Source organism: Triticum aestivum, chromosome 6B, assembly GCF_018294505.1.
Source record: "Triticum aestivum cultivar Chinese Spring chromosome 6B, IWGSC CS RefSeq v2.1, whole genome shotgun sequence".
Taxonomy (NCBI): Eukaryota; Viridiplantae; Streptophyta; class Magnoliopsida; order Poales; family Poaceae; genus Triticum; species Triticum aestivum.
Window position 1 is genome coordinate 134746115 of NC_057810.1, and position 27543 is coordinate 134773657.

Here is a 27543-nt window from a genome sequence, read left to right on the forward strand (position 1 = left end):
GAAACTAGTGGTTTCACCAACCATCAACAATTGATGCTCCTTCTTGATTTCTACTTTCGCGGTGTCAAACATCGTGAATACCTCAAGGATCATCTTATTTATCCCTGATATGTTATAGTTCATCACGAAGCTCTAGCAGCTCGGTGGCAATGACTTTGGAGAAACATCACTATCTCATTTGGAAGATCAACTCCCACTCAATTCAAGTGATTGTTGCACTCAGACAATCTGAGCACAAGCTCAACGATTGAGATTTTCTCCCTTAGTTTGCAGGCTAAGAGAATCGTCGGAGGTCTTATACCTCTTGACGTGAGCACGAGCCTGAAATCCCAATTTCAGCCCTCGAAACATCTCATATGTTCCGCGATGTTTCAAAAACGTCTTTGGTGCCTCTACTTAAACCATTTAACTGAACTATCACGTAGTTATCAAAACGTGTATGTTCGATGTTCGAAACATCCACAAACGACGTTTGGGGTTCAGCACACTGAGCAGTGCATTAAGGACATAAGCTTTCTACCGTTCGCATAATCGCTACTATCAACTTTCAACTATATTTTCTCTAGGAACATATCTAAAACAGTAGAACTAAAGCGCGAGCTACGACATAATTTGCAAAAGGTCTTTTGACTATGTTCAGGATAATTAAGTTCATCTTATGAACTCCCACTCAGATAGACATCCCTCTGGTCATCTAAGTGATTACATGATCCGAGTCAACTAGGCCGTGTCCGATCATCACGTGAGACGGACTAGTCATCATCGGTGAACATCTTCATGTTGATCGTATCTACTATACGACTCATGCTCAACCTTTCGGTCTCCGTGTTCCGAGACCATGTCTGCACATGCTAGGCTCGTCAAGTTAACCCTAAGTGTTTTCGCTGTGTAAAACTGTCTTACACCTGTTGTATGTGAACGTAAGAATCCATCACACCCGATCATCACGTGGTGCTTAGAAGCGACGAACTGTAGCAACGGTGCACAGTTAGGGGAGAACACTTCTTGAAATTTTGTAAGGGATCATCTTATTTACTACCGTCGTCCTAAGTAAACAAGATGCATAAACATGATAAACATCACATGCAATCAAATAGAGTAGTGACATGATATGGCCAATATCATATAGCTCCTTTGATCTTCATCTTCGGGGCTCCATGATCATCTTGTCACCGGCATGACACCATGATCTCCATCATCATGATCCCCATCATCGTGTCTTCATGAAGTTGTCACGCCAATGACTACTTCTACTTCTATGGCTAACGCGTTTAGCAATAAAGTAAAGTAATTTACATGGCGTTGTTAAATGACACGCAGGTCATACAATAAATAAAGACAACTCCTATGGCTCCTGCCGGTTGTCATACTCATCGACATGCAAGTCGTGAATCCTATTACAAGAACATGATCAATCTCATACATCACATATCATTCATCACATTCTTCTTGGCCATATCACATCACATAGCATACCCTGCAAAAACAAGTTAGACGTCCTCTAATTGTTGTTTGCATGTTTTACGTGGCCGCTATGGGTTTCTAGCAAGAACGTTTCTTACCTACGCAAAACCACAACGTGATATGCCAATTGCTATTTACCCTTCATAAGGACCCTTTTCATCAAATCCGTTCCGACTAAAGTGGGAGAGACTGGCACCCGCTAGCCACCTTATGCACCAAGTGCATGTCAATCGGTGGAACCTGTCTCACGTAAGAGTACGTGTAAGGTCGGTCCGGGCCGCTTCATCCCACAATACCGTCGAAACAAGATTGGACTAGTAACGGTAAGCATATTGTACAACATCAATGCCCACAACTACTTTGTGTTCTACTCGTGCAAAGAATCTACGCAATAGACCTAGCTCATGATGCCACTGTTGGGGAACGTAGCAGAAATTCAAAATTTTCCTACGTGTCACCAAGATCTATCTATGGAGAAACCAGCAACGAGGGGAAGGAGAGTGCATCTACATACCCTTGTAGATCGCTAAGCGGAAGCGTTCAAGTGAACGGGGTTGATGGAGTCGTACTCGTCGTGATTCAAATCACCGATGATCAAGTGCCGAACGCACGGCACCAACGCGTTCAACACACGTACAGCCCGGTGACGTCTCCCACGCCTTGATCCAGCAAGGAGAGAGTGAGAGGTTGAGGAAGACTCCATCCAACAGCAGCACAACGGCGTGGTGGTGATGGAGAAGCGTGGCAATCCAGCAGGGCTTCGCCAAGCACCACGGGAGAGGAGGACGACTTGGGAGAGGGGGAGGGCTGCGCCAGAACTTCGTCTGAAGCTCCCATGCGTCTCCCCACTATATATAGGGGTGGAGGGGCTGGTTTCTTTCCCTCCAAGTCCATTGGGGCGTTGGCCAAGGTGGGAGGAAAGAAATCCCATCATTTCCTTCCCCACCGATTGTTATCCCCCCTTTTTAGGGATCTTGATCTTATCCCTTCGGGATATGATCTTATTCCTTCTAAGGGGGGATCTTGGTGCGCCTTGACCAGGGGTGTGGGGCCTTGCCCCCACTACCCACGTTCATGTGGGTCCCCCCATGCAGGTGGGCCCCACTTTGGAACCTTCTAGAACCTTCCTGGTACAATACCGAAAAATCCCGAACATTTTCCGGTGGCCAAAATAGGACTTCCCATATATAAATCTTTACCTCCGGACCATTCCGGAACTCCTCGTGACGTCTGGGATCTCATCCGGGACTCCGAAAAACATTCGGTAACCACATACAAACTTCCTTTATAACCCTAGCGTCATCGAACCTTAAGTGTGTAGACCCTACGGGTTCGGGAGACATGCAGACATGACCGAGACGTTCTCCGGTCAATAACCAACAGCGGGATCTGGATACCCATGATGGCTCCCACATGTTCCACGATGATCTCATCGGATGAACCACGATGTCAAGGACTTAATCAATCCCGTATTCAATTCCCTTTGTCTATCGGTATGTTACTTGCCCGAGATTCGATCGTCGGTATCCAATACCTTGTTCAATCTCGTTACCGGCAAGTCACTTTACTCGTTTCGTAACACATCATCCCGTGATCAACTCCTTGGTCACATTGCGCATATGATGATGTCCTACCGAGTGGGCCCAGAGATACCTCTCCGTTTACACGGAGTGACAAATCCCAGTCTCGATCCGCATAAAACAATAGATACTTACGGAGATACCTGTAGTGCACCTTTATAGTCACCCAGTTACGTTGTGACGTTTGATACACCCAAAGCACTCCTACGGTATCTAGGAGTTACACGCTCTCATGGTCGAAGGAAGAGATACTTGACATTGGCAAAGCTCTAGCAAATGAACTACACGATCTTTTGTGCTAGGCTTAGGATTGGGTCTTGTCCATCACATCATTCTCCTAATGATGTGATCCCGTTATCAACGACATCCAATGTCCATAGCCAGGAAACCATGACTATCTGTTGATCACAACGAGCTAGTCAACTAGAGGCTCACTAGGGACATATTGTGGTCTATGTATTCACACGTGTATTACGATTTCCGGATAATACAGTTATAGCATGAATAAAAGACAATTATCATGAACAAGGAAATTTAATAATAATACTTTTATTATTGCCTCTAGGGCATATTTCCAACACGCGGTGGGAACGGGCTTCCCAAAAAGCGAGCCCCGGCCCGGGTCAGCATAGAATGGGGGGGACGGCCCTAATGTTGTGTTGGCCGGGTTGCGGGCGGATAAAAGCGGACGTGGGGACTCGGGTCGGGGCACAGCGTAACTAAGAGAGCCATTCCATTTAGGGCGAGACAGAATGGGCGGACACAAGTGGTCTGGTGTCCGAGCCGATTGGTCAGATGACGACTACTGCACATATTAGATTCTATTAGCCGCCTATCCCGGAATGGACTGGGATGGAATAGAAAGAACGCGAAGCAGCAAGCAAGGGATGAGCGCTTTGTTGCTAAATCGCATACGTTTTCTTGCTGGGTCGGTTTGTTTTTGGGGGGTGGGGCAATAAGCTTGCTTCTTCACAAGCTTATCCCCGCCCCCTTTCCTGTCCGTCCCGACTGGCAGCAGTTGGGTCTCCCCATCTCTCCTCAACTTCCCCGGTCTTCGGCCCGAGCTGTATGAGGCAGAAACTCGTCCCACGTACGGTTCGGAGGCCGAGCCCCACCCCTGCAATAATGGTGCGGCTTAGGTCAACTAATACGAATAAGATACAGTTCACTCAACGATTGCCCTTGGGTCCCGAACTCCATATGGGGAAGGAACGTTGTTGTTTGCGAGGTCTCGATCATTTACATGGACCCACTTCTCATTCCATTTGTGGGAATTTGATGATTTATAAACCGTCCCCAACGAGCGAAAGGTTCATGTTTGAACATGATGAATCACTTCGTGCCGACCTGTTGCCCATAAACTTTCCTGCCTCATATGAGAATGGAAAACTGGAAGATTTTCTGCATCGGTGGATGAAGAATCACGAACATAAGAATTTCTGGTTTAGCATGTTCCCAGAAAGAAGATACTTTTTTTCCATTCGAGAAACGAGGAGCACGACTGAAGTGGCTATACATACAAATCCATTTACGAATCTATATGCTCCGATTGGAACTGGAAGTTCCAGAACTGGCGGCTGGTATACCACCATAATGAAATTGCCTTTTATTTTTAGTATTCGGATAGGATTTCTGTTGGCTTCATCGGGAGGCTCGCATAGTTTGTTACGTCAACTCCAAAAGGATAAGTTGCATTGGAATCGAGAAAGTTTCGTTCATAATTGCATAAAAGGAGTAAAAATAGTGGCTGCGGCACGTCGAGGGTCAACCTTTGATATCGAATAACCTTTCGAGCCTTCCCCAATGGATCTCTATCCTCCTTTGAAACTAATAGAAGTTCACTGACCATCCCTGTCAAACATAACCCAAGGTAGGATCGAGAGGAGAAGAATAGGACTCTTGCTAGTATCATAACCTCTCGATGGGAGAATGAAACCATTAGATTAGTGGAAAGAAGAAAGAATGGGAAGAAACCAGCCAACTTACCAAGAGGAAGAAATGATGACCACTTTTTGTATTATCTCAAAAGTTTTCATTGGATCTATAAGTAATCACAACGTCACTTTTCGCCGGAGATTTCATGGTAGTTTTTGGAAACTTCAATTGATTAATGAGGTCAGGAGACTCTATAATTCGAATGATATGTGGAGAGAGCGGGGCGTCTTACCCGAAGAAATCGATACCATGGTGTCGCATATACACGAAGGTTATTCTTCATTTCATCCCAAATTGGTATACAAAACCTATAAATATGGTAGGGGTGGTATGACTTTGCAGGAACATTTCACTCTGGAAAGGCAAGATGAGCTTGGCTATTGTTGTGCCAGGCGCCCACTCATCAATGCTGGTGATTGGCCTTGTATGGCTGCGCCATCTCTTCCAATAGATGTACTACTTTTTAAAGTGTTAGCTAATATCTTAATGCGGGAGTTTCTAGTGATAAGAAACAATCTTCCGTCTAGATTATTTTATTATAATGAAATGTTGGATTACCACCAAAGGTTCTGGGATGGTCAAAGTGGTGTAGAGAAAATAGTCTGTGTGGATTTGAGTCATAGTATCCGGTATGTTTCTACGGAACGTCTATGGAATACCTTAAAGTGTCTACACAATCTGGGTGTGATTTCCCACATCTTAAAGGAATTTCTATCTCTCCCGATATATAATGCTGCCACTAACCTCCAAATTCCTCATTCGAATTGTATACCATTGATAGGTGAATTGAGCGACGTGCTCCTACATCTCTTTTTTCAACATCAATTCGATAGGGAGGTCCTGAGCCGGTATGAAGGTGTTCTTTATACAAGATGGGACACCAATGTCCTTCTAGCTTCAACACGCTATGATTCATATCATCTTGACCGTCCTCAAATTCTGGACATCTTAAGGCACGTAAATCTAAGTGGATTTATTTCCGTGATCGAACGTGGTGGCGGGGGCATGCACGTGAACCCTGAGAAATCTCAGATATTCCTCAGTGCAGATGGTGATGTTAGTATCCCTCAACTAAGTGAAGGTGAGACTGACTATGATAGTGAATGATTCCGGGGAATTGGATAGAGTAACCTATTCATAATAATGATGAGTATCCCCGGGGGCATGTCCTACTTTGTGAAGTAAGGTTCCAAGAAAGGGAGAGAAGAGATAGATGGATCTGAACCTGGAATCAAAGGGATATGCGAAAGGGATTTTAAAGAATCTTACGTCCTTGAGAAAAGTAAAAAAGATAGGAAAGGGAAGTAATGTCAAACCTGAAAAAGAATATGGCACGAGAGATTGAATATAGGGAGGAATGAATCAGGCATCAAGTAAACTAAGGCATCAAGGAAAGTAAGACTTGAGGATGGAAGGGAGGAAGGAACCAATAAGCCACCGTCAGTGTACCAGTCATTGGGACAGGTGCCGTGTGTTCGGTCTACCTGCCTTTAGTACGACCCGGATGAAAAGATGCTGACTTTTCTTAAAGGTTAGGCCAAATGATTCTAAGCTTGAGGACCCATTCTATCTGGGCCTAAATGCTGGAGTTTCAGAATTCACTCTACTTCTTACTGACTTTCGCCGAATATATCCTATGTGCTTAACACATTGACGTCGGCGGCTAAGCTTTCTTTCTAATGGTAAGCCGGGGATCTAATAGTCCACTTCACCCTATCAAACTTGACCTCGATATAGGTTGCTTTTTGATGACTAATTAATAGAATAGACGGTATCTATTATTTTCTACCTCCTCTACCTAGATCTCCTTTTCCTAAGGAGGGAGAGAAGACGGTTCTCCGGGACGGAAGACATCTCTCACTCGTACATATATGGATGGGTTTTCTACCTCAGAAAGGGATGAAACTGAGCAACAGAGATTGCTAAAATAGCAAAGGGGATCCAGATTATTTCAGAACTCCAACCGAATGATGCTATACTCGAATCTGATTCTGCTGCAGCTTGACAAGGACCTGTGAAAATGCTGATATCTCGAATCCCTATCTTATTAAAATGGGGTAGCTTTACTGAAGTACTGCAAGAAAAGTATGGAAAAAAGCATAGTCGGTACTTCTTAATGCGGTACGTAAGCTGGTTATCCTGACTAACAATCATGCCTTGCTTGGATTTAGGGATTAGGAATTCTTATTGGGAAAGAGATTGGATTGGCATTCAAGTAGGAGTAGATCCTATTGGTCCAAAGTAGGCATTCTTGTATCAATTAAAGTAGCTATCTTCATGAAATAAGCGCTAAGATTCTAGTTCAAAGATAGGAGCATTAAGCTCTAAATCCAGTCAGTCCAGCTGGAAGTTTCACTAACTACTTAGGGAACTAGGGACCAGACCAGAGTTATGATTGGTGTATTCCATTCCTACCATAATTGAGACTTGCCCTCGCTCGCGGGTGATTCCTTATAGCTTGATCCATGTGATGGCTGTTCTCTGCAATGAACCACAACATGTCCATGGACTTCACAGAGAATTGAGTGAATGCACTAAAAACCAAGAAATGACATAGCGAGAACTGAGCAGCTCGAAAAGCTCGGACTTCGTATACAGAAAGTAGAACTAAAAGCAGATGAGTAGAGATTGAATCGAGCATAGAAATAAGAGAGTTTTGCTTAGCACTGTTCGGTTCGTCTTTCTTTACAAGTCAATCTATGCATAATTCTATTTCTTGCAGCGCTGAATCCGCTTTTGAAATACAGATCAGGGGGCGGTATTCTTATTCCTTGGCTCGCCACTTATGAAACAAAACTAGATATTTCTTATTATTTTCTTAGGAGCTGAGCTCCGCATGCGGTTCGATTAAGATGCGACAAAACCTTATCCATTAGTCTTGGCGATGCCAGGGATGGAGGGAGTCATCAGTCGCACAAGCTTATTGCTAAAGCCAAGACAGGACATAATAGCTTCTAAGTAATGCCATTGTACCCGCTTTCATCATGCCCAACTCAAAAACCATTTATCCCATACTTCTTCTTTTCTTGTTCCTTCGTATGAATAACAAGAATCCCGGTTCGGATGGTTGACCAACATTATGATTGTGTATGAACTAGGGCTTTGGCTCAACACCTGCTGTCTTTCTTGCCCATCCTTTTGTGGTATCGAAGCTGTTCATTGAGATCCATAGGTTCACGTTACAACCCACCAATAGTCGATTCCAGAGCGGAAGGCGAAAAAGATAGGACGGGGACCCTTCGGAAGAAGGTATATGCCCGTAGTATCTAGAAAATATTCATGGTTGCAAGAGCGAGGTTAGTCATCCTCACCATCACCATCAAATACCGGTACTCGCTTTTTCTACAAGCTTGATTTACGAACTCGACCTTTCGCAGGAAGGAAGTTCCGTATACCATCAACGGAGTCAAACCGCTAGAGGGTCACATATATCTAAATACTAGTTCCGATCATACCAGTACTTACTTCCGTGGAGATACGAGAAATCCCAGGAGACCCACCCGCTGAGAGATTTTACTTATGAATTGGTCAAAAAATAGCGTTAACCAAGGATCGAACCTGGATCCACGTCGCTGAGAGCGCAAGGCTCTAGCCACCAAGCCAGGGCCACATTTACTAATAGATACTTCAGTCCATTCATTTATTTGTCAACGTCAGGTCGGTTTTTGTTTTTCTTTTTTCCTCATCCTTTTTCAAATTCCGTGAACTTTTTCAAAATCAATGATTTCCTTTTCAATTTCTATGAAATTTTTTTAGATCCGATGAACCTTTTCCAAATTGATGATTTTTTTTAAAAATCCATGAACCTTTTTTTAATTTCGATGAACTTTTTTCAAATTTGATGAACTTTTTTGTTTGAAAATTGATGAACTTTTTTTAGGTTTGTGCACTTTTCTTGAAAATTGATGAACTAATTTTGAAAACCCATTAACTTTTTTCAATTTCGATGATTGTTTTTCAAATTTGATGAACTTTTTCAAAATTGATGAACTTTTTGTTTAACAATTGATGAACTTTTTTCAAGTTTCTGAACTTTTCTTGAAAATTTAAGAACTTTGTTCGAAATCTATGAGGCTTTTCAAATTCACGATTTTTTTTCGTCAAATAATTTAAAAATAGTAATTGGTACCGTTTTGTGCAATAAAATAGCGAGAAAACATTGTTATTATATAATTTGTGCCTGCTACCTATCACTAGTCGCAAGTAGTCCCGCTGGTTAGCAGAACTCATACGCTAGTGGAACTGCACGAGTTCGAAACTTGTCAACTGCATTTATTTCTGTGATTTTTTAAACGCTATGATTTTTCGATGTTGTACACGTTTGCTGGGCCGGCCCAACTCAGCGGTGTAGTAGGCGCCAGGGAGAACTTCTGGCGCCTGTGGCGCCCAATAGGAGCTCCCTAGGTCAGGTGCGGTGATGCATGACGTGAAAATCCGTGCAAAAGAAAGAAAGAAAGAGAAACCCCACGCGTGCGCCTGCCTGCCTGCCACCCACATACGTAATATTAACTTTTGTCAAATACTAAATCTGTTGTCAGATCTGGCCTTATCTTCTCGCTGCCTGGATCCAAACCCTAGCCTAGCCTAGCCGCCTCTCTCTCCTGCTCCTCTCCTCTCCTCAGATCTCCGACCACCACCACGGAAGGATCCATGGGCTCACCCTTCCTTCCTTGCAACCAACCCCCTGCCACCGTGCACCCTTCTTCCATGGCGATGGCGATGGCGAGAGAGATGGATCTAGCCCCGCCGAATCGAGACGCATACCCGCCTCGCTGGCCGGACGGCAGCAACGTACCTCCCCTCACCCCGTCCATGTCCAGATGGGAAACAGCACGGTGGCGACCGGAGACTCTCACGGCGCTTGTTCCTCTTATGGATGGATGGGTGACAGGGTGAGTCCTCTGCTTCTTCTTTCATCCGACGAATCCCCCCTCTAATCTAAGAAAGAAAACGAATCCATCCTTACCGGCCGCCATGTTTCTACTGTCTCGTCTTGCAGGTTGGTTGGATCTCTCTCTATTTTATGTTACACTAGTATTACAGATGGATATTTCCCATCGATCGAGTAAAACGAATATCCCAGCCGCATCAGGCCCTGTTAGGCCGTCTCCTCTCCTGTGTATGTATGTGCAGAGCTTTTTGTTTTTGTTTTAATCTTCTGTATTATGTATATCACCGGAGGACAAAGCAAAAGAAAATAAATGCTTCTTCAGAAGAAGATTCACCAGAGTACTGTTTTCAGGCTGTTTGGATCTGTGGGAGCTTTTCCTAAAAGGATTTCAAACTCTTTGGGATTTTTCCCAAGAATTCATGCAGTCTATTGTTTTTTAAGAAAATAAAAATCACAAACCTCTCCTTGCAATTCCTTTATTACTTCTTTTGGTGGTGTATAAAACACTCTTTGATGAGTTTTTTCTTTTGCCACACCCCTTAGTACCACTTATAGTTATATAGGCCCCCTAATTAATACAGAGATAACAATCCAAAGTACATTTTGTTTGCCTAGCTCTGTCGCTAAGCCTTTTGATCTTAGCACTTGTCCTCACAAACTTTAGTGTCATTGTTAGTCCACTTTTCGCCAGTGCTAAGGTGATATGAGGGTACGTGCTAAGATTAAAAAACTTAGTGTCCGATGCTATGCTAGATTAATCTTAATTAGTTATGGTTATCCATTTTAGTTAGAGATGTATTGTGTCGGTGTTAGAGATGTCGAAGCTCCACTCGCTGAAGAGACGCTTGGGGATGGAGTAATCTAGCTAGCATTTGAGTCATATACTTTTGGTTGTGATTTTCATTGCTTTGATTCGATTTTACTTTTTTTAGCCTATATATAAGAACGTTAAGTAAGAACGTGTTGCTTTGATTTGGCTTTCTTTTTATTAATTTTGTGTATGTGCTTCTATTAGGATGATTTTGATTTTTTTAATCAAGTGAACCAAACACATAATAGGTTGACAAAATTGATGTGTCTAATAACCGTTCTGCAGGCCTGGTTCAAACCATCCCTTTGTTTGTCAGGTTTATTTGTATGTGCTCATCTTTTGGGGATGTGCGCACATGGAGGTAGGGTCGGCCTGCCCCCATTTTTTCATTTTGGTAGCTGTCGTGTCGATGCCCAAGCTGTCCACTCGAAATGAATGAATGGAGGCTGTCCACTCGTTTTCTCTCTAGATCAGATCCATTGAGTTTTTTTTTGCAGTATACATACTGTAAGCATGCATGTTCTTCAGGTAAGGACCTTGGATTCCTTGGCATGTTGCTCTCTACCATCATTGTTCAGCCATGTAGACCCACCACCACGCCGTTGGGTTGGATTTGCTCTCTCTCTTTTTCTCCTACTCTCAGAGTTTTTTTTAAAAAAAGTACTTGAGATTACAAAAAATATTTATGTTTTTAACCGTAATACTTTTTCCGTGTTGTTTTGATTTGACTAGTCTGTACTGATATTCTTGTGTATGTACTGAATTTTCCCAAACAATTGAGGTTACAACATTTATCTTGGAGAAGATATGCTTGTGAAGAGAGTGATTAGTTATCATTTGTGTTGGTTAATGCAATGGCAGATGCTTGCATGCTAGTAGTAGTGTATGTCCTTTGGTCTTGATTTTTATATTCCAGTGAACAAAGAAACCTAATTTACCAAAATTTATGTGTCTTTTCATTTTGCAGGCTATCATATTCGTGTAATTTTATCAGTATTTCTTTTGTTGTTTGTCACCTTTCGTGCCTAGTTGTGATATGTGGTATGTGCTACGATTAAAAATCCGTGTTATACATATGTTTAAGATACCAAAGGTAGGTGTTTTAGTTTTAAATATTCTTGTGTTTCTATCAAGATTTCGAGTTCCTTAACTCAGTGAACCAAACACATATGTTCCAAAAATTAATGTGTAATTTTGTTCTGCAAGTGTGTTTCTTCATATTCAAAAGTATTTTTTCTCCTCCGAATCCTACAAATCAAGTCGTCCCTTTGCTTGCGAGATAGTAGTAAATTTTTGTAATGTTGCGAATACTGCTTTTGTCAAGTCTGTGCTCACTTAAAAAAAGACTCTGTACTCATCTTTTGGGAATGCGCAATGGAGTGTGTACCCGTGGTCGTAGGGTCCGGTAACAGTCGTCCCTCGATAGGCTGTCCATGTTTTTACCCTCGAAATGAATAGAGGCAGCCAGGCTATCCACCTCTCTAGATACATATGAAGATTTCTTGTACATTTTTTTTTGCATGTTGATCAGGATCTTGGATCCCTTGGCCTGTTCTGATATGACCTTGCTCTCTTTTGCTTGTTCAGGTATGTCCCACCACTTCGGCAAGATGGATTTGCTTGTGTTTTAGAGGCCGTATGCTCTGTGAAGGCCTCCAGCTCTGTTTTGTCTGATGCAAAGCAACTTCCTTGATCCTGGTAGTCGCTCTATCATCTCGTGATTCTATCATCTTGAAAAGCATTTCTTTCATCCTTATGTTTTAGAGGCTGCATTTGATGCACACTTGTGAAGGCCTCCAGCTCTGTTTTGTCTGATGCAAAGCAACTTCCTTGATCCTGGTAGTCGCTCTATCATCTCGTGATTCTATCATCTTGAGAAGCATTTCTTTCATCCTTATGAATCCTACAAATCAAGTCACTCCATTGCTTGTGAGGTGTAGCCAAGAAGAAGACTAAAGTGTTGAAATCACAGAAGACTAAAGTATTGAAATCTTCATATGAGTCTCACTTTTTTTAAATCAAGTCGTCCCATCGCCTGTGAGGTGTAGCTAAGATACAACTTCAGTATTCAGCAAGATTAAATAGCCAAGAAGAAGAGAGTGTAGTGTGGCCCTTCCTGGCACCTCCTCTAAGCTAAGCATAAAGTGTTGTGATACAAGTCTCATTTTTTTTAAGAACAAGAAGAAGAAGGCGAAGGTGTAGTGTGTAGCCGTGCTCGTAGGGTCGCCCGCTGGGGATTTCTTCTACCGATACAATAGTTTTCAATTTCCTTACTGTACGTGTGTCTGGACCTTGGATTCTTCTGGCTGTTTTTGATATGATTCTCTCTTTCCCTGTGCAGGTATGAAGGTGTACAAATCTTGCCCATGAACCCACTCTTCTTGGTAATAATCCTACTCTATTGTCATAGTTTTTCTTTTTTCAAGAAAGTATGCTAGTTGTAGATAGTTGATTTAAACAAAGGAATAGTCAAGATAAACACCTCTAGCACTGACGGGGCAGTGCATACTGATCTTAGCATCGACCAGTAAGCTTACCAGTGGTGCAAAGCTTAGCATTACTAACACAGCTAAATAAATGTGATGCGGCTGCTCTCAACGGACCACATGCACCATCCGTAACACCAAGTTGCTCAATTCCTTACTGAACTAAGACTAGAGCTGTTTGTAAGCAATCTCTAAGGATCCACCACACGGTTTACAAAACGTTAGCACGCAGATGCAGATTAACAGAGCAGAAAATAGTTCACTGGGTATTCAAAATTGCCGATCAAGACATTCTCTTGTATGCTGGTAGCAATTCTCTAGAAGTTGATACCTTCATCCTGCAACCACAAAGAGAATACAGTTTTACTTTTAGGAAAAATTCTTGTGAATACTGAAGTTGTCAACTTCATTAACCAGATAGATGAAAAATACAGTAGGATGTGCAGCAGCAGTTGTTGTGCACCACACCATTTGCATAAAGTGCAGACTAAGTTTGTTTATACTCAGCTTGTAGTTATAGTTATAGGTTTTGTCTACGCCTAATCATTTCAAGTGCAACCGCTGTCACAGAATGATTTAATGAGGCAATACCCTGATTCTGCACCTATTTCCAAGATTCTTATGAGGCAATACCCTGTTCAAGCTAATTATACAAAAGCGTGTATATAACATATTCATCCTTTTTTCAGAATCATGCAAACCTAATCGTCCCTTTGCTTTTTTAAAGTCTGCTCATGATTTTGGGATGCTCACAGGGTTCCAGCCAAAGCTGGGGCGTCCCAAGGTCCATAGCTAGGCTAGGCTGTCCACAAAATGAATGGAGGGTGTGAATGGCTCGGGCAGATAAAATATAATGTCCAGCAGCACAGGATGAACTGTTATGCAACACACCACTACACAAGGTAAAGTAATACTCCCTCCGTCCGAAAATACTTGTCGGAGAAATGCATAAAAATGAATGTATCTAGAACTAAAATACATCTAGATACATTCATTCCTCCGACGAGTATTTCCGGACGGAGGGAGTACTACAGGAAAGGATTACACTTTACTTGCTGTCGGGTGGTATATGATACATCATACCTGTAGTGGTGGGGCACATATGATTCTGTGCATTGATTAGTATTCTGGTTTGCTATCTCGAGACTACTTTTAGTGCCTAATGCCTATGGTTCTTAGTTATTACTCCCTCCGCTCCATAATATAGTGCCTATAGATTTTTTGAGAAGTCAAACTTTGACCAAGTTTGTAGAGAAAAATATTTATATCTATAATAGCAAAAATATATAATGTGAAACTACATCTTATGATGAATCTAGTGATATATGTTTCGCACTCTAGACGTAAATATTTTTCTCCACAAACTTGGTCAAAGTTTTGTGAAGTTTGACTTTTCAAAAAATCTATAGGCACTACATTATGGAACGGAGGGAGTAGTACTCGCAATTTATATTTGACGAGGTGTATACCATGTTAAGCTAGCGGCTATAAAAGTTTTGCTAATTTTATCACATAACCTTCAGGTTACATATGCAGTTTCCATAAATAAAACCTGATGTGTAAATCATTTGTTGTGCAAGTATCTAAATTCGTAGTGATGGAGATTTTCGAAGCAAATCAAAGGCTGGCTGGCTACCTTTCCCTTTAGTGTCCCCTTAGCACATTGAGCACTCTACTGATGACTGGCCCAACGCTTCACCTGAAAAAATAAATGAAAAATGGCGTCAAGTAATGATGCAGGTCAGCTTTTTGCAGCAATGCTTCAAGGAGAATTGGTAAAGAATAATCTTTCCACCCTTCTGGGATTTTATCATGATTCAGTCTGCACATAGAGTATCCTATTCCTATCTGCCACATTCAATCATCTAGAGTAGGATACAATGTTCATACTTTGTATACAACAATTATCTGTCACTATAAATGTAGATGAAGATTTAATATACTTGGCTTCAGTTGTCCAATTGTGTCATTGTATAAAATACTCCCTCCGTTCCTAAATATAAGTCTTTTTGGAGATTTCAATATGAACCACATACGGATGTATATAGATGTAGTTTAGAGTGTAGATTCACTCATTTTGCTCCGTATGTAGTCCATATTGGAATATCTAAAAAGACTTGTACTCCCTCCGTTCCAAAATATAGCGCGCCCACGCTTTTTGAGGTTCAACTTTGACCATAAATTTAACCCACGAGACCGACTGCGGCGGGATCAAAAATTATATAATTAAAAACTTTTTTTGAATACGAATTCATTGGTATAATTTTTTCGCCCGCCGCAGTCGGTCTTGTTGATTGAATTAATGGTCAAAGTTGAAGCACGGAAACCGAGGACGCGCTATATTTTGGAACGGAGGGAGTATTTAGGAACGGAGGGAGTAGAACTGTATGTAGTATATTCAGTTTTTCAATTGTTATTTAATTAATCTAGTGATTTGTGCAAGGGCATGAGGTGTTAGAACTCGTTTGCAGGTTGAGGGAAGTATCATCAGCTACTCACGAGAGCTCCGATTCTTAGGCCCTTGACCCTGATCCCCATGTTAGCAATCTCATTGCGTCTGGTTGAACTTTGCTTTAAATCAAGTCTGCACAGGAGAGGGAAATTCTGTAAAAATGGTTGTTTGTATGTTTGTAAATCTTGCAATTTTCATTTTATTTTGCACTCGTCTACGTACTTGTGCTCTCGGACATGTGATTCCATTTGGGGCATGGGCACGGTTTCATTGCAGGCAGGGCAATTGGACTTTAGGTGTTCCCATAACAGTCTCGCTTGCTCTCTCTTCTCGATATACGCAGCCTCCGCCCTGCAGAGACAGACTTTGTACTGTTACCAAGACGCAGTGGAGAGAGGCAAAGAGCAGTGTATTCTTTAACAAAGGCACAGTGCATCCAACACAATTTAGTAGCTAGAAAAAACTAATCATTAATTAGTAATAACAACAAATACTCTCTCCGTCCCAAATTCTTGTCTAACAAATCTAAGACGAGAATTTTGGGACCGAGGGAGTACTTACATCACATCGATCCATAAATCAAAGTGAAATGAAATATTTCATTCATGAGTGTCAATCCATAGATTAAACACAATAAACTAACAAAATCATCATCCAGTTAATCATCTGAATTTGGGCCAACAAACACAAAAAACTAACAGAATCATCATCCAGTTGGGCCAACAAGCACAAAAAACTAACAGAATCATCATCCAGTTTAGTCATCTGAATTTGGGCCAACAAACACAATAAACTAACAGAGTTATCATCCAGTTAATCATCTGAATTTGGCCAACAAGCAAAATAAACTAACAAAATCATCATACAAAATAAACTAACAGAATCATCATACAGTTAATCATCTGAATTTGTCCGACCGGCAGTCTTGCAGGTGAGATGGTTCGTACCGCTCAAGGTCCGCCATCTTTTGCTGGCATTCGCGCTCCAGGTCCTCCAGCCTTGTTTGGTAGCCCTCGTCTCTGATCCGCCTGATCCCGGCCAGCTCCTCCCTGCAGGACACCGCAAGAGTAAAAAAAAAAGAAGAGCATCTCGTCTCGAGCTAACAAGAGGAGAATAACCGTCGCGTCGTGCCTGTGGAGATCCAGGTGAGTGCCGAAGTTGGCGAGCGGGACGGTCTGGTAGCACACCGAGCATCGATACCCATGGCTCTGTGCATGGTTCTCGAGCTCGGAGAACGGGACCTGGTCGTAGCACGAGGGGCACTCGAACGTATGCTCTCTGGTGTGCCTCTCGTACTTCATCTGCCTGACATGCTCGTGGCAGATCGGACACAGCACCTTGGTGAAACCGCCGATCACCCAGAACGCCCTGGCGCTGGTCCCTGCAGCAAGCCCGACCGAGGCGACCGACTTGCCGTACGCGTAAATCACGGCGGCCGTCGCCGCAGCGCTCATGAGCACCATTGCTGGTCCCGACGGCAGGAGGGGAGCGGAGGGCGGCGCGGCGCGGATGGGGAGGAGAGGGGAGCGGCGCGGCGCAGATCGGGATGGGAGCGGCGCAGATGGGGGATGGGAGGGGACGACTGGGTCGCGGATCGGGTGTTAGGGTTGGGCTTTACTGCTGTATGGCCCCGTAATAATACTAATTCAGAAAGCCCATCGCCTCCTACTTCTTCCAAAAAAAAGCACATGCTGCTGATATATCTTTTTTTGCTGCTATGCTAGAAGCAAACTAGAAAAGTTATCCCAAGCCAATTGGGGATATTGAAGATTCTTCACAAGGCCTAACCATTTTTCGAAAATTGGACAACATTTTTTTCAACAGTCATCAATTTTTTCCCCAAAACCGGCACCTTTTTCTAACTGCATGAACATTTTTTTTTGAAAATGCAAGCATTTTTTAAAAAAAATGAGAGAATTTTTAGGAAATAATTCCATCAAAATTTTAAAATATGCAAACTTTTTTTCCAAAAAATCTTGAAGATTTTTCAAAATATTTGTAATATATGAATAAAAACAAAAGAAATCATATAAAAGCATACTAGAAGAAACCACTCTTAAAACCCGCTACTCGATAACTTGGGAAAATTGCTCACCCCGCCTCCTATCGGTCCTGGCCCCTTACGCCCAGTCCTGTGCGTCTGCCCTTCCTTTTGACGTAATAAGTGTTAAGTAGGGATTGGGTACTCTAAGGCCTAGTGCTTCAACCAGAGCTTCTAGGTGAAAATAAACCTATGTAAAACCGAATCATTTGTGGTTGGACTTCAAAGCGCCCACCAAGCTCTTACAAAACTTCTTAGGAGCACACCACAAGAAGGAAATTTGAGCAAGGAGTCCAACCATCTAGGAGTACCCACCAACTCCAAGAGTAAACAAGAACCACATATATTCCCGAGGCCCAACCAATTAAGTGTGGTCGGTCCAACGACACTAGGATATCGAACTTTATGTTCCAATATCGCATTCCCATCAACTCATGGTTTCGATGGATGTTTCTCTACATCTAGAGAACGAAGCCATGTGAGTTATGGATGCACAAGATTTGTCCACAATGAATTTCTCCAATATAACATATACAAGGTTTTGATCTGATCATTACCGACTCGCAGCGCAACGAAAGTAGAGTCGATGAAGATCGGCGGTGCAGATCCCCGCAGCTAGGTTTTAGAACCTCCCAACCGCGAGGATGTTCTCCCTCGTCTACCCTTCAGACTGCCCCACCTCATTTGTACGGTTAGCAAAGGATTAGCTCAAATATGAGATAAAGCTTTGTTCATCCACTACACTCTTCCATGAAGGTCAACGCCTACGAGAAGATCCCCTAGTGGATTCATGACCCCTTCTAGGGAAGAACCTCTTGGATATCAAGCCCTCAATTCCTTAATGATTGGGATGAACTAGTTCCTCTTTTGCCTACTTTGTTGGATTTGGACCCTTGTATCCCTTTTGTGTATGTGGATTTAGCACCTACGCCCAATTCTTGGTTGGACTTCAAAGCGCCCACCAACCATCCTAATTACTCCAAGAGTACGCAATCCTTCTGTTGTGCTTCACACATAATTTACAACTGTTGCAGACCAAGTCGTATACACAACAACCATCCTAATTACTCCTTGTATGTGCATGTTGGGTTGAATCCGGCAGGATATCGGTAGGTACCAAGGAGAAGACGAGTCACAACCGATCGACAAAACTAGTTAGGTTGTACTTCAATCCATACTCCATTCAAAGGCTTGCTCCGAATGTGATGCATAACCACGCTTTTGCTGCCGACGTAGATTGGATCACAGGGAGCAGTGCAGCGGTGCGCAAAATGTTATCGACTTTTTTATCATCTTAGGCAAGATTGTAATCGATGACAACAAGGAGAGATCATCTGAACATAGTATGTACACGCACCACACCCCTCGCCGGGGGCCATTTTTTGATGCATGAAACCGACAAAATGATCATAAGGTTGATCATAGGGAGGAGTACGCATAGACGATCATATTAGGTGCATACGAGATGAAGGATTTACCCATGTCCAGGCCCTCGAGGTAAGATAATACTCTACAACCTGCATGCTTATATTGGTGTTGTCTCGTATGAGAGAGGTTGAGGGAGATCAAGAGGAGTTGTCGTCTTGGGAGGCCCCTATCTCCCCTTATATAGGTGGATTGATGGGGGGTAGGATTACATGGGCTCGAGTCAGCTTACATGGCTTTGTAGCCCAAATGAATTTATTAGAGTAGATGTTTTGTGCGCCAAGTAAAGAGGCACCCTTCTAGAGGAGGCTTGCCGGCAGGGTGAGGGGCCTGGGACGTAGCTGGCCCTCAAGGCCGGCCTGGTGATCTACTTCATTGAAGGTTGGATACCTCGATATCATGTCCTGTCAGTAGCCCCCGATCCTTCATTTTGACACCATGAGCGTTACATAGGGATTAGGAGCTATAGGGGCCTAGGTGTTTAAAACATAGCTTATCTGTACCAATATGAAAAGACTTAAATGGGAAGATCCAATTAATCTCGGCCATCAAACCATGTCAATTCAATAATTTAAATGTAGCCGCTATTAAATAGCAGATTCTGGTCAGGCCAAGTGTTTGGGTGCGCCAATGTGTGGCGCCGGAGTTGGTTCTTCGGGCGGAGCGATGGATTTGCCCAGGTTGGACGACCGCATTGGGCCGGTTAGACGGCAGGAGTCATTTGCTAAATTTATATGTTAAAATAATTTAGACTGGTGAAACTGTGCAGTCCAACTTTTTCCGTTACAACCAACGGTGAAGAAGCATAAGAGAAAGCCAACGCCAATGCGGGACGTAGAAAAAACCTACAATGTATTAACCCTCCTCCTGGTTATACTAGTAGAGTGTCTGTGCGTTGCCACGGGCCTTAAAAAAATTAAGAACATTCTTTTGTTGACACTGGGTTATTCTTAGCATTATTATGTCTTCCTATTCATTGTGGATTGGTTGTTACTGATTGCATATCAAATGTCACATGTATACAAAAGATAGCCAATAACATACAAAAAATAATTGAAATACTCTTCACTTGTAATCTTCGATAAAAATGTAATTTACTAACATACACTATCAGATCTAACGCAGAAAATAAAGAAAGTGGTACAAGAACATAGAACTCGTTATTGTGCATTATAAATGATAGGTGGCACATGGATGCCTTTTTATGCTTAAGACCAATCATCCCATAAAGCATATCTATTTTTATTATCTATTAATTAAAGAGAACACATGCATGATTTTGTTCCCTTATTCCATGATTCTACAACCAGATACATACGTTCGGCCGTGTTCAAATGGGTGCCCAACAGACTCCCCAAATTCAACCGTCTGGGCTCCCCCAAATCCAACTCATATGTGGGGAAGAAATGTAGTTGTACGGACTATTCGCCATGTTATCTTCAACACGTTGTTCCAACACAAGAACTCCATCCTAAAACACACCTTGCCACTCGGTTTCCCTATAGCGGGACATTTTTTGCTGGAACCTGTCCATTAAAACCGGATAACGCATGTAAAATATTATAGGATGCAACTCAATTGTATTCATGAAAGCATGTTACAAAATATACAGGGAATGTCCCGCGAGCCAGGGAGGCGTCGGTGCCATGACAGACATGGCGGCCGGGGCGGCGGCATGTCATGGTGTGGAACTCGGGCCAGGGAGAAATAGTGCATAAGCTAGAACACCACTCACTATTACCTATACCATATCCTCCATTAAGGAAGAACTCACTAAATGAAGGGGGGAGCACCACACCATACCAGAAAGCACAAAACTCTTGTTAGTGTAAAAAGGAAAATAACATATATACACACAGAAGAAATGACTTGAGAAAACTAACCAGATGAGTAGCCTACTGATCTGTAACTAATTATGCGCATTCTGTAGCATAATAGCTGATGTGTACTCCCTCTGTTTCTAAATATAAGTCTTTTAAGAGATTTCACTATTGACTACATACAGAGCAAAATGAGTGAATCTACACTCTAAAATATGTCTATATACATCCGTATGTAGTTTGTAGTGGAATCTCTAAAAAGACTTATATTTAGGAACGGAGGGAGTATTCTGCAGCATAATAATACAACTCAGCAGGAAAACTGATAATCAGTATGCATTTTTTGTCAAAGTCGACGACCTGTTCATACCAATGTACTTGTCCATTATCTTCCTTGAATCGGATGCAACTATATATACACACATGTTGATGATTTAAGGAGTCAGTCAGAAGACAAGGGGGAAGTAAACGAGGATATGTCGAATCTGCCTGTGAACGGAAGTACTATAACCTTTTTTTTTCTTCTCAGATCCCATACTCCATTTACATAATCATAAACTCTGTAATTGAACAGATTAAAGAATAGGCTGCCATACAAACATTCAGCAATCTTAGTAATGTAGCTCCCGTGACATTTCACAAAAACGGCATTTTTCTACACTTTGAGTACAAGATTTCCTACAGAAGATTTGTGCTGAAACGTGAAACCCGTAAAATAAAAGACAAGACAAGCAAATAAGGGTTAGAAACCAAAGCTCTAAGAACCAGAATTCAAAATGTGATAATCCTATGATGTTGAGCTGCGCATCTTAGCACATTGGAAAGTGTCTCTCACTTTATGAATATGATTTCAAAACACGATTTTAGTCTGCAAAACAATCAGAATCAGGTCAATGGAACAGTGGCATCTGAGATTTTTTTTTCGAGAACGCAGCGGCTCGAGACGGCATCTCAGTTCGGCCTAGGAAGCATGCGAGGCAGTGAACCTTGGTGAGGCGCAAATGCGTGAGCATCCCATCTAGGGCGTTCTCCCTCTCTATGTCAGTCGAGGCCGGCAGGCGGCCAACGATTCCACCATTTAGTACACAATATATATAGTGCATTTAAAAGAATTTTTATCCACCATAACATATACTCCCTCCGTTCTAAATATAAGTCTTTCTATGGATTTCAATACAAACTACATACGAATGTATATAAACATATTTTAGAGTGTAGATTCACTCATTTTGCTTCGTGTGTACTCCCTCCATCAGAAAATACTTGTCATCAAAATGGACAAAAAGAGATGTATCTAGAACTAAAATACATCTAGATACATCCCCTTTTATTTATTTTGATGACAAGTATTTCCGGACGGAGGTAGTAGTCCACAGTGGAATATCTAAAATAGACTTATATTTAAAAACGGAGGGAGTAGTACTAATTATATTGAGCTTTTCGACAGAATTTGAAACATCCTAGATGTCTCCTTACTAATCAACTCCCCTTTTTTGGTTTGATTATCCACGCCTCTATACAAATCAATTTGGTTTACTATCCTTAACAGTATAAAGTTCAAATCACTTTCCTCCCAAATTATTTACTTTTCGCAATATTGGTATCTTCAGACCCAAATAACAAAATACTATTACTAAGTAAATTCAAGAGGGGTAATGCACGTAGAAATACTAAGAAATTAAGTGCACCTTTATGCGTGAACTGGTAGTAGGTTTTTACAAAATAAAAATTGCACTACATATATAGATATCAGAAAATTTAAATCTGACATGCATCCTAACAAGAGAAAAAATATCCCCAAACTCACATGGGTAAGCAAATTAATTGTGGATACGTAGATCCTTTTACGTGTGCATAGAAATAGCAATATAAATGAATCAACCAAGCCCCAGCATGCTGACCTTATAGATGACTGCAAGGAATTGTTTCTCTTGTTTCATTGTGATAGTGGATAGGATCGTCTCCTTTCTAGTGCCTACAAAGCAAAGATCAATTGACATAAGATTGGAAAAAGGCTATGCCGCTAAAAAAGTGAGATAGACGGGGTTGCTGACGGCAGAGACATGCTATATGTACCAAGTATGTAGACTGTAGTGAAGAAATGCATCATGTTTAACATCAGGACATGCTATGTATTAAGTTGACATTAATAATTTCCAGGCAGGCAAAATTCAAGAAAAAATCTGCGTGAATCTGAATTGCACACTAAATGATTCAGAACTGAATCTAAGAACAAAACTAAGAGTGGTCCTCCATCTAAACAATCCAGAAGTACTCGTTAAACTGGAATTTTTTATCACCTTCACTTAGCCATAGTAATTCTGAAGACTGAATTTCAGAAACAACAATTCTAATAATCATTACAAGGGAAATTACCCATATTCTTGTTTGAGGCTATCGGTAGTAAGACTGGCGGGGTTTCCTCTGTTTTATTTTTATTTTGCAGGAAACCATGTAAAGTATACCGATATTTGATAGTTGAAAAATTGGAAACTAAACATTAGCATATTCTAGGGGACCAACACAAGTGAGATATGTGGCCAGCGGTAAAGAATATTGACCACTCACAACATAAACAAAATTGTTCAACCTGATGTACCTGGAAATTATCGGCGTGGACGAGGTCTGTTCAAATTTTCCTGAAGCACAAATTCAAAGTCCAGTTAAGTATATAGTATACTGCTTACTGGAGAAATCACAATATTAGATTATTCTATAATTAAGGCATGTAAAGGTTGGAAGACGCTGAATAAATGTCACTTTATAAAATAGCCTTGAATTTTTCTATAGTTAATTGCCCGTGCGATGCAACAGAGACATACATATTTGAGTGGTTCAACGACAATCGTCCTGTAAATCTTCCCTCCCTCTCTGATCTTCCTCTCTCTACATATATGCCCATCTCCCTTCCTCCTATCTCCCTCTCTCTACATATATCCCCATCTTCCTTCCTTCGCTCTCCCTTCCTTCCACCCTCTCTCGCTCATTGTAGGCGTCACAGGGGACAGACATTTTGTAGAGCACTAATAATTTCCAAGGACCATTGTTCGCCTACGTCTATAGCACATTCCTCCCTTCCCCCCACCCGCTCTTCCTAAGGCCTTCCTACCTCCCTAAGGTCTTCCGCCGACAAATGAAAGGGAACAGAGAAGTAGCGGAGGTTTGCTTCGGATATTCTTCCATTGAGATACCATGCTGAATGGAAGCTTCTTCGTCGATTCCTGCACCTATACAACAATCATTAAGCATATCAAATAGGGCTTGGTGTTCGGTAAGCAACTGGAAAGGATTAAATGGAGTCCGCCTTTCACGAAGTCCCTACCAATGTATCCCGTCGGATGTCTCTTGCGTCAACTCTATAAAACACTTGTAACAAACTTCGTCCCTACTCAATATATTGGAGCAACTATGCTGCATTTGTAGAAGAAAATGACTCACAAGGAACAATCATTTTTTCTAGATAAAACATAAGAAACAAGTTGTATGTTGACTTACTCCTTTTAATCAAACATGCTCCATGGCATGGCACAAGTCTTCATGTTCCTATCAAAACCGCAACCGAGTTGCAGAAGCACTTGGTCTTATCTCGTAATCTAGCAAATAATCAGAACTACCACCAAATGTGACTACCACGGTACCACAATGCTATGTCATGGTATCACATATCAATCTGTCACGAGTCATAAGACAAGAATAATACTATAGCCAAGATCTAAATGGGGCTTCACTGCAATCTACAACTGGATTTTCAAAGAAGCATAACTGAAGCATGTTGAATAAGTAAATATATTGTACAAACAGATTCTAATGATGTATATCTGTATATGCAGCAAGTTGAGAAGTAAGATATGCAGACAACAAGCAATTGTCAGAGCACTTCAAAATATCATGATTAACCGGCCGCAAATAAATCATGAAACATGAGCTGTAACTTTCAACTAATAAACCAAACATCATAATCACAGCACCCATCGGCATTGCAGGTGACGACCATGTTGCTGCCCTTGCCATTGTGGTTACGGTCATCCAAATCTTCCTCCTCGTCCTTTGATATAAATAATGCCCAGCATTGTGAACACCGCGACTCGGTTTTGACCTGCATCCATGCGAGTGAGGTGGATCAGAGACTGATCTTGCATGAAAAGAAGAGGAAAACTATGGGAAAACAGAGGAACCCCAATGAATCTTGTTCACATACATTTGGTGTGCAGATGGATGGTTGCGACAGTGCAACAACAACACATGCCGGCATCAAACGGAATACTTCTTATGACGATCGCTTGCAAGACTCGGTAGGGCGGAGAAGCCTTGGTGTAGATAGCTACGGTCTGTGTCATCTACGTACTTTCCATTAGAGCACGTACGTACGCAATGGTCGCTAAATGTGCACATTCAGCTCAGAATTCAAGAATCAAGAAACTGTATTACCAATAAAGACTAAATGTGCACATTCCAATAATGAACTACAAGGATGCTACTACAACAAAATCACTATTAAATCGGAATTACAAAAGACTGAAGAAATTACTGTTATAAGCACTCTTCGAAAGTTCAGAACCAGATATGCTTGCTAAACTTTGTAAGTTCTGTATAAATCTAGGGTCCTAAATCTTTTTTCGTTGGCCAACACAAACAATCTGCAAACTTAATAGAAAAGAATGCAAAGAGACGAAAAGCAAACCTTATGTGTGAATCAATGGATTGTGTGCCCGCAGCCAAGCCACAACCATCCACGCAGATGAGCCTCGTTGCCTGCTAGGGGTTCATCCCCCCGACAGTAGTCCCCGAAGCTGTGAAGGTCCGCCGTCTTCGGATGGGAGGGCCTTCGCAGTTTCCCCCTTTGAAAAGGCGAACCCTGCGAGCGCCAGGTCCGGCAACACCCACTGTGTGCCGGTTTTTAGAAACCGGATCACGGCATCCCGACAGTGGCAGGAAACCGAGGAGTCCATCGAATCTTGGGGCAATACCTCGGGCTTCACGCGGGCGCCACGTGGTGCCTGGAAGTTGGAGGGGCCTGACAGGCCACGCGCGTGACGGGACTGGGCGACGTGCTGGGGCCCGCCGCCGCATGCCCTTGCCCACGCGCGCGGATTTATTGCGGCGTCCGGGGGTCGGTTGCTCTTCCCCGTGCAGTTATTGCACACGTACGCGCGCACTTATTGCGGGGTAGTGGGAAAGGCGAGATCCCACTCCTCCATGTTCAAACCGAGGCTTATAAATTGGGTCGAGGGGGGCAGCGGACATTATTCTCGCTCGCGCTCCCCTGGCTCTTCGCCGTTCCTCTGCTTCTTGCGACCGCCACGCTACGATGCTCGCTGCTTCAAGCAGAGATCCACCGTCGTCCATCTGCCTTCCTTTCTTTCGTGTCCGTCCATGGCGCTGCCGTCGGGCTCATGGATGGGCTCGACCGTCACCGCCGATGACATCTCCTACCTCTGCTCCTCCCGGCTCTTGTCGAGGGAAATGTAGGTCACCGTGCGCCTGCCGCGGGGCGAGCAGAGGCCGCAGCCCTAGGGCACGAAGCGTGTGGTCTTCCTCTCGCACTTCGAGCGCGTGTTCGGGCTTCCGGCGAGCGCCTTCTTCCACACCTTCCTGGAGTTCTTCGGGATCCAGCCCCATCATCTTGGCGCTGGCGCCGGCGCCATCGTCCAGCTGTCGGGCTTCATCACCCTCTGCGAGGGGTATCTGGGGGTCGAGCCCACGATCGACCTCTGGGCGCGCTTCTTCTCCTTTAAGCAGCATGGACCGACGGCCGGCGAGTTCTCCGACTGCGGGGCCGCCGTCATCTTGAAGCGGTCGGGGGCTGACTGCCCCAAGATCCCGCTGGTGGATTCTACCAAGAAGTGGCAGAACTCCTTCTTCTACGTCCGCAACCTCGGCGCAGACTGCATCAACCTGCCGGCCTTCGCCATCGCGCCGCCGCAGGCGAAGATGAACTGGGGTTATTACCCCAGGAACCCGTCGCAGGAGATTCTCAATCTCTGCGAGCGAGTATCAGTGGTGAAGGCGCGGGAGGGGCTTAGCAGCACCGACCTCATCGCTGCCTTCATTTTTCGCCGGGTCCTCCCGCTGCAGCGGCGTAGCTGCCTCATCGGGGAGATGACCGGCCTTCAGGACCCCAAACCGCCTGGGGGCGACGCGCCTAGCGGCGGACCAGATCGCGCGCCGGGTCAACGACATCTCCAAGGCCAACTTGAGGGATGACTGGCGGTTCAGCAAGCCGCTGTACAACCACTCAAATCCGGCGCCCCTGGTGAGTCTCTAGTCTTCATATTTTGCTGATGCGCATCTTCTCATATGTCCCGGCGCGACGCGGGAGGTGCTTCTGAATGCCATCCGACACCCTTACGCCAGGGATCCGTCGTAGGTGGTGTGGGCGGCGTAGGAGGAGCTCGCGACCCATGGTGGAGGGGAGGAGGAGGACGCCGATGTTGGCATAGGGCGCCGCGTAGGTAAGTCTCGTTTTTTGCTTTCTTTTTTATGCTTCTTGGGTTGTTGGGCGCGACGCGGCACAGACGATACTGACGCAGACCGTTGACACAGTGGCGTTGGGCGGAGGAGGCGGCGACGGGGGTGGAGCCGGGTCGTCGCAGGGGCCGGCGCTGAGCCGGCCGCACGGGAAGGACAGCGTCGCACCA

The 27543-nt window shown here is 43.3% G+C and overlaps 1 protein-coding gene and 1 long non-coding RNA gene across 10 annotated transcripts; one reads left to right on the forward strand and one right to left on the reverse strand.

The window, feature by feature from the left end:
* The first annotated feature begins 9438 nt into the window (after nucleotides 1-9438).
* LOC123136159 (uncharacterized) lies at nucleotides 9439-15856 on the forward strand. 9 transcript variants are annotated; one of them, XR_006466614.1, is made up of 5 exons: nucleotides 9472-9871; nucleotides 9979-10098; nucleotides 12269-12520; nucleotides 13023-13065; nucleotides 13923-15148. It is a non-coding gene; the product is annotated as an uncharacterized lncRNA (long non-coding RNA). The 9 variants fall into 9 exon arrangements; XR_006466615.1 differs by having other exon boundaries at nucleotides 9475-9871; nucleotides 9979-10102; nucleotides 12269-12379; XR_006466616.1 differs by having other exon boundaries at nucleotides 9475-9871; nucleotides 12269-12379.
* On the reverse strand, nucleotides 15638-17242 carry LOC123136158 (uncharacterized). The gene is made up of 4 exons (XM_044555468.1): nucleotides 16751-17242; nucleotides 16567-16668; nucleotides 15842-15970; nucleotides 15638-15751 (listed from the first exon to the last, which is right to left on the reverse strand). Exons 1-4 carry the CDS (start codon nucleotides 17080-17082, stop codon nucleotides 15655-15657), a joined length of 660 nt encoding a protein of 219 aa, XP_044411403.1. The 5' UTR covers nucleotides 17083-17242; the 3' UTR covers nucleotides 15638-15654.
* Nucleotides 17243-27543: the final 10301 nt, after the last annotated feature.

Excerpts from the sequence above, each read along its gene's own strand:
- LOC123136158 (XM_044555468.1), bottom strand. The coding sequence starts at position 17,082 with ATGGTGCTCATGAGCGCTGCGGCGACGGCCGCCGTGATTTACGCGTAC. Across the intron at positions 16,669-16,750 it reads ACTCACCTGGATCTCCACAG|GGAGGAGCTGGCCGGGATCA; the intron begins GCACGACGCGAC and ends GGTGTCCTGCAG. Across the intron at positions 15,752-15,841 it reads TCACATGTCCGAGAGCACAA|ACTTGATTTAAAGCAAAGTT; the intron begins GTACGTAGACGA and ends TCTCCTGTGCAG.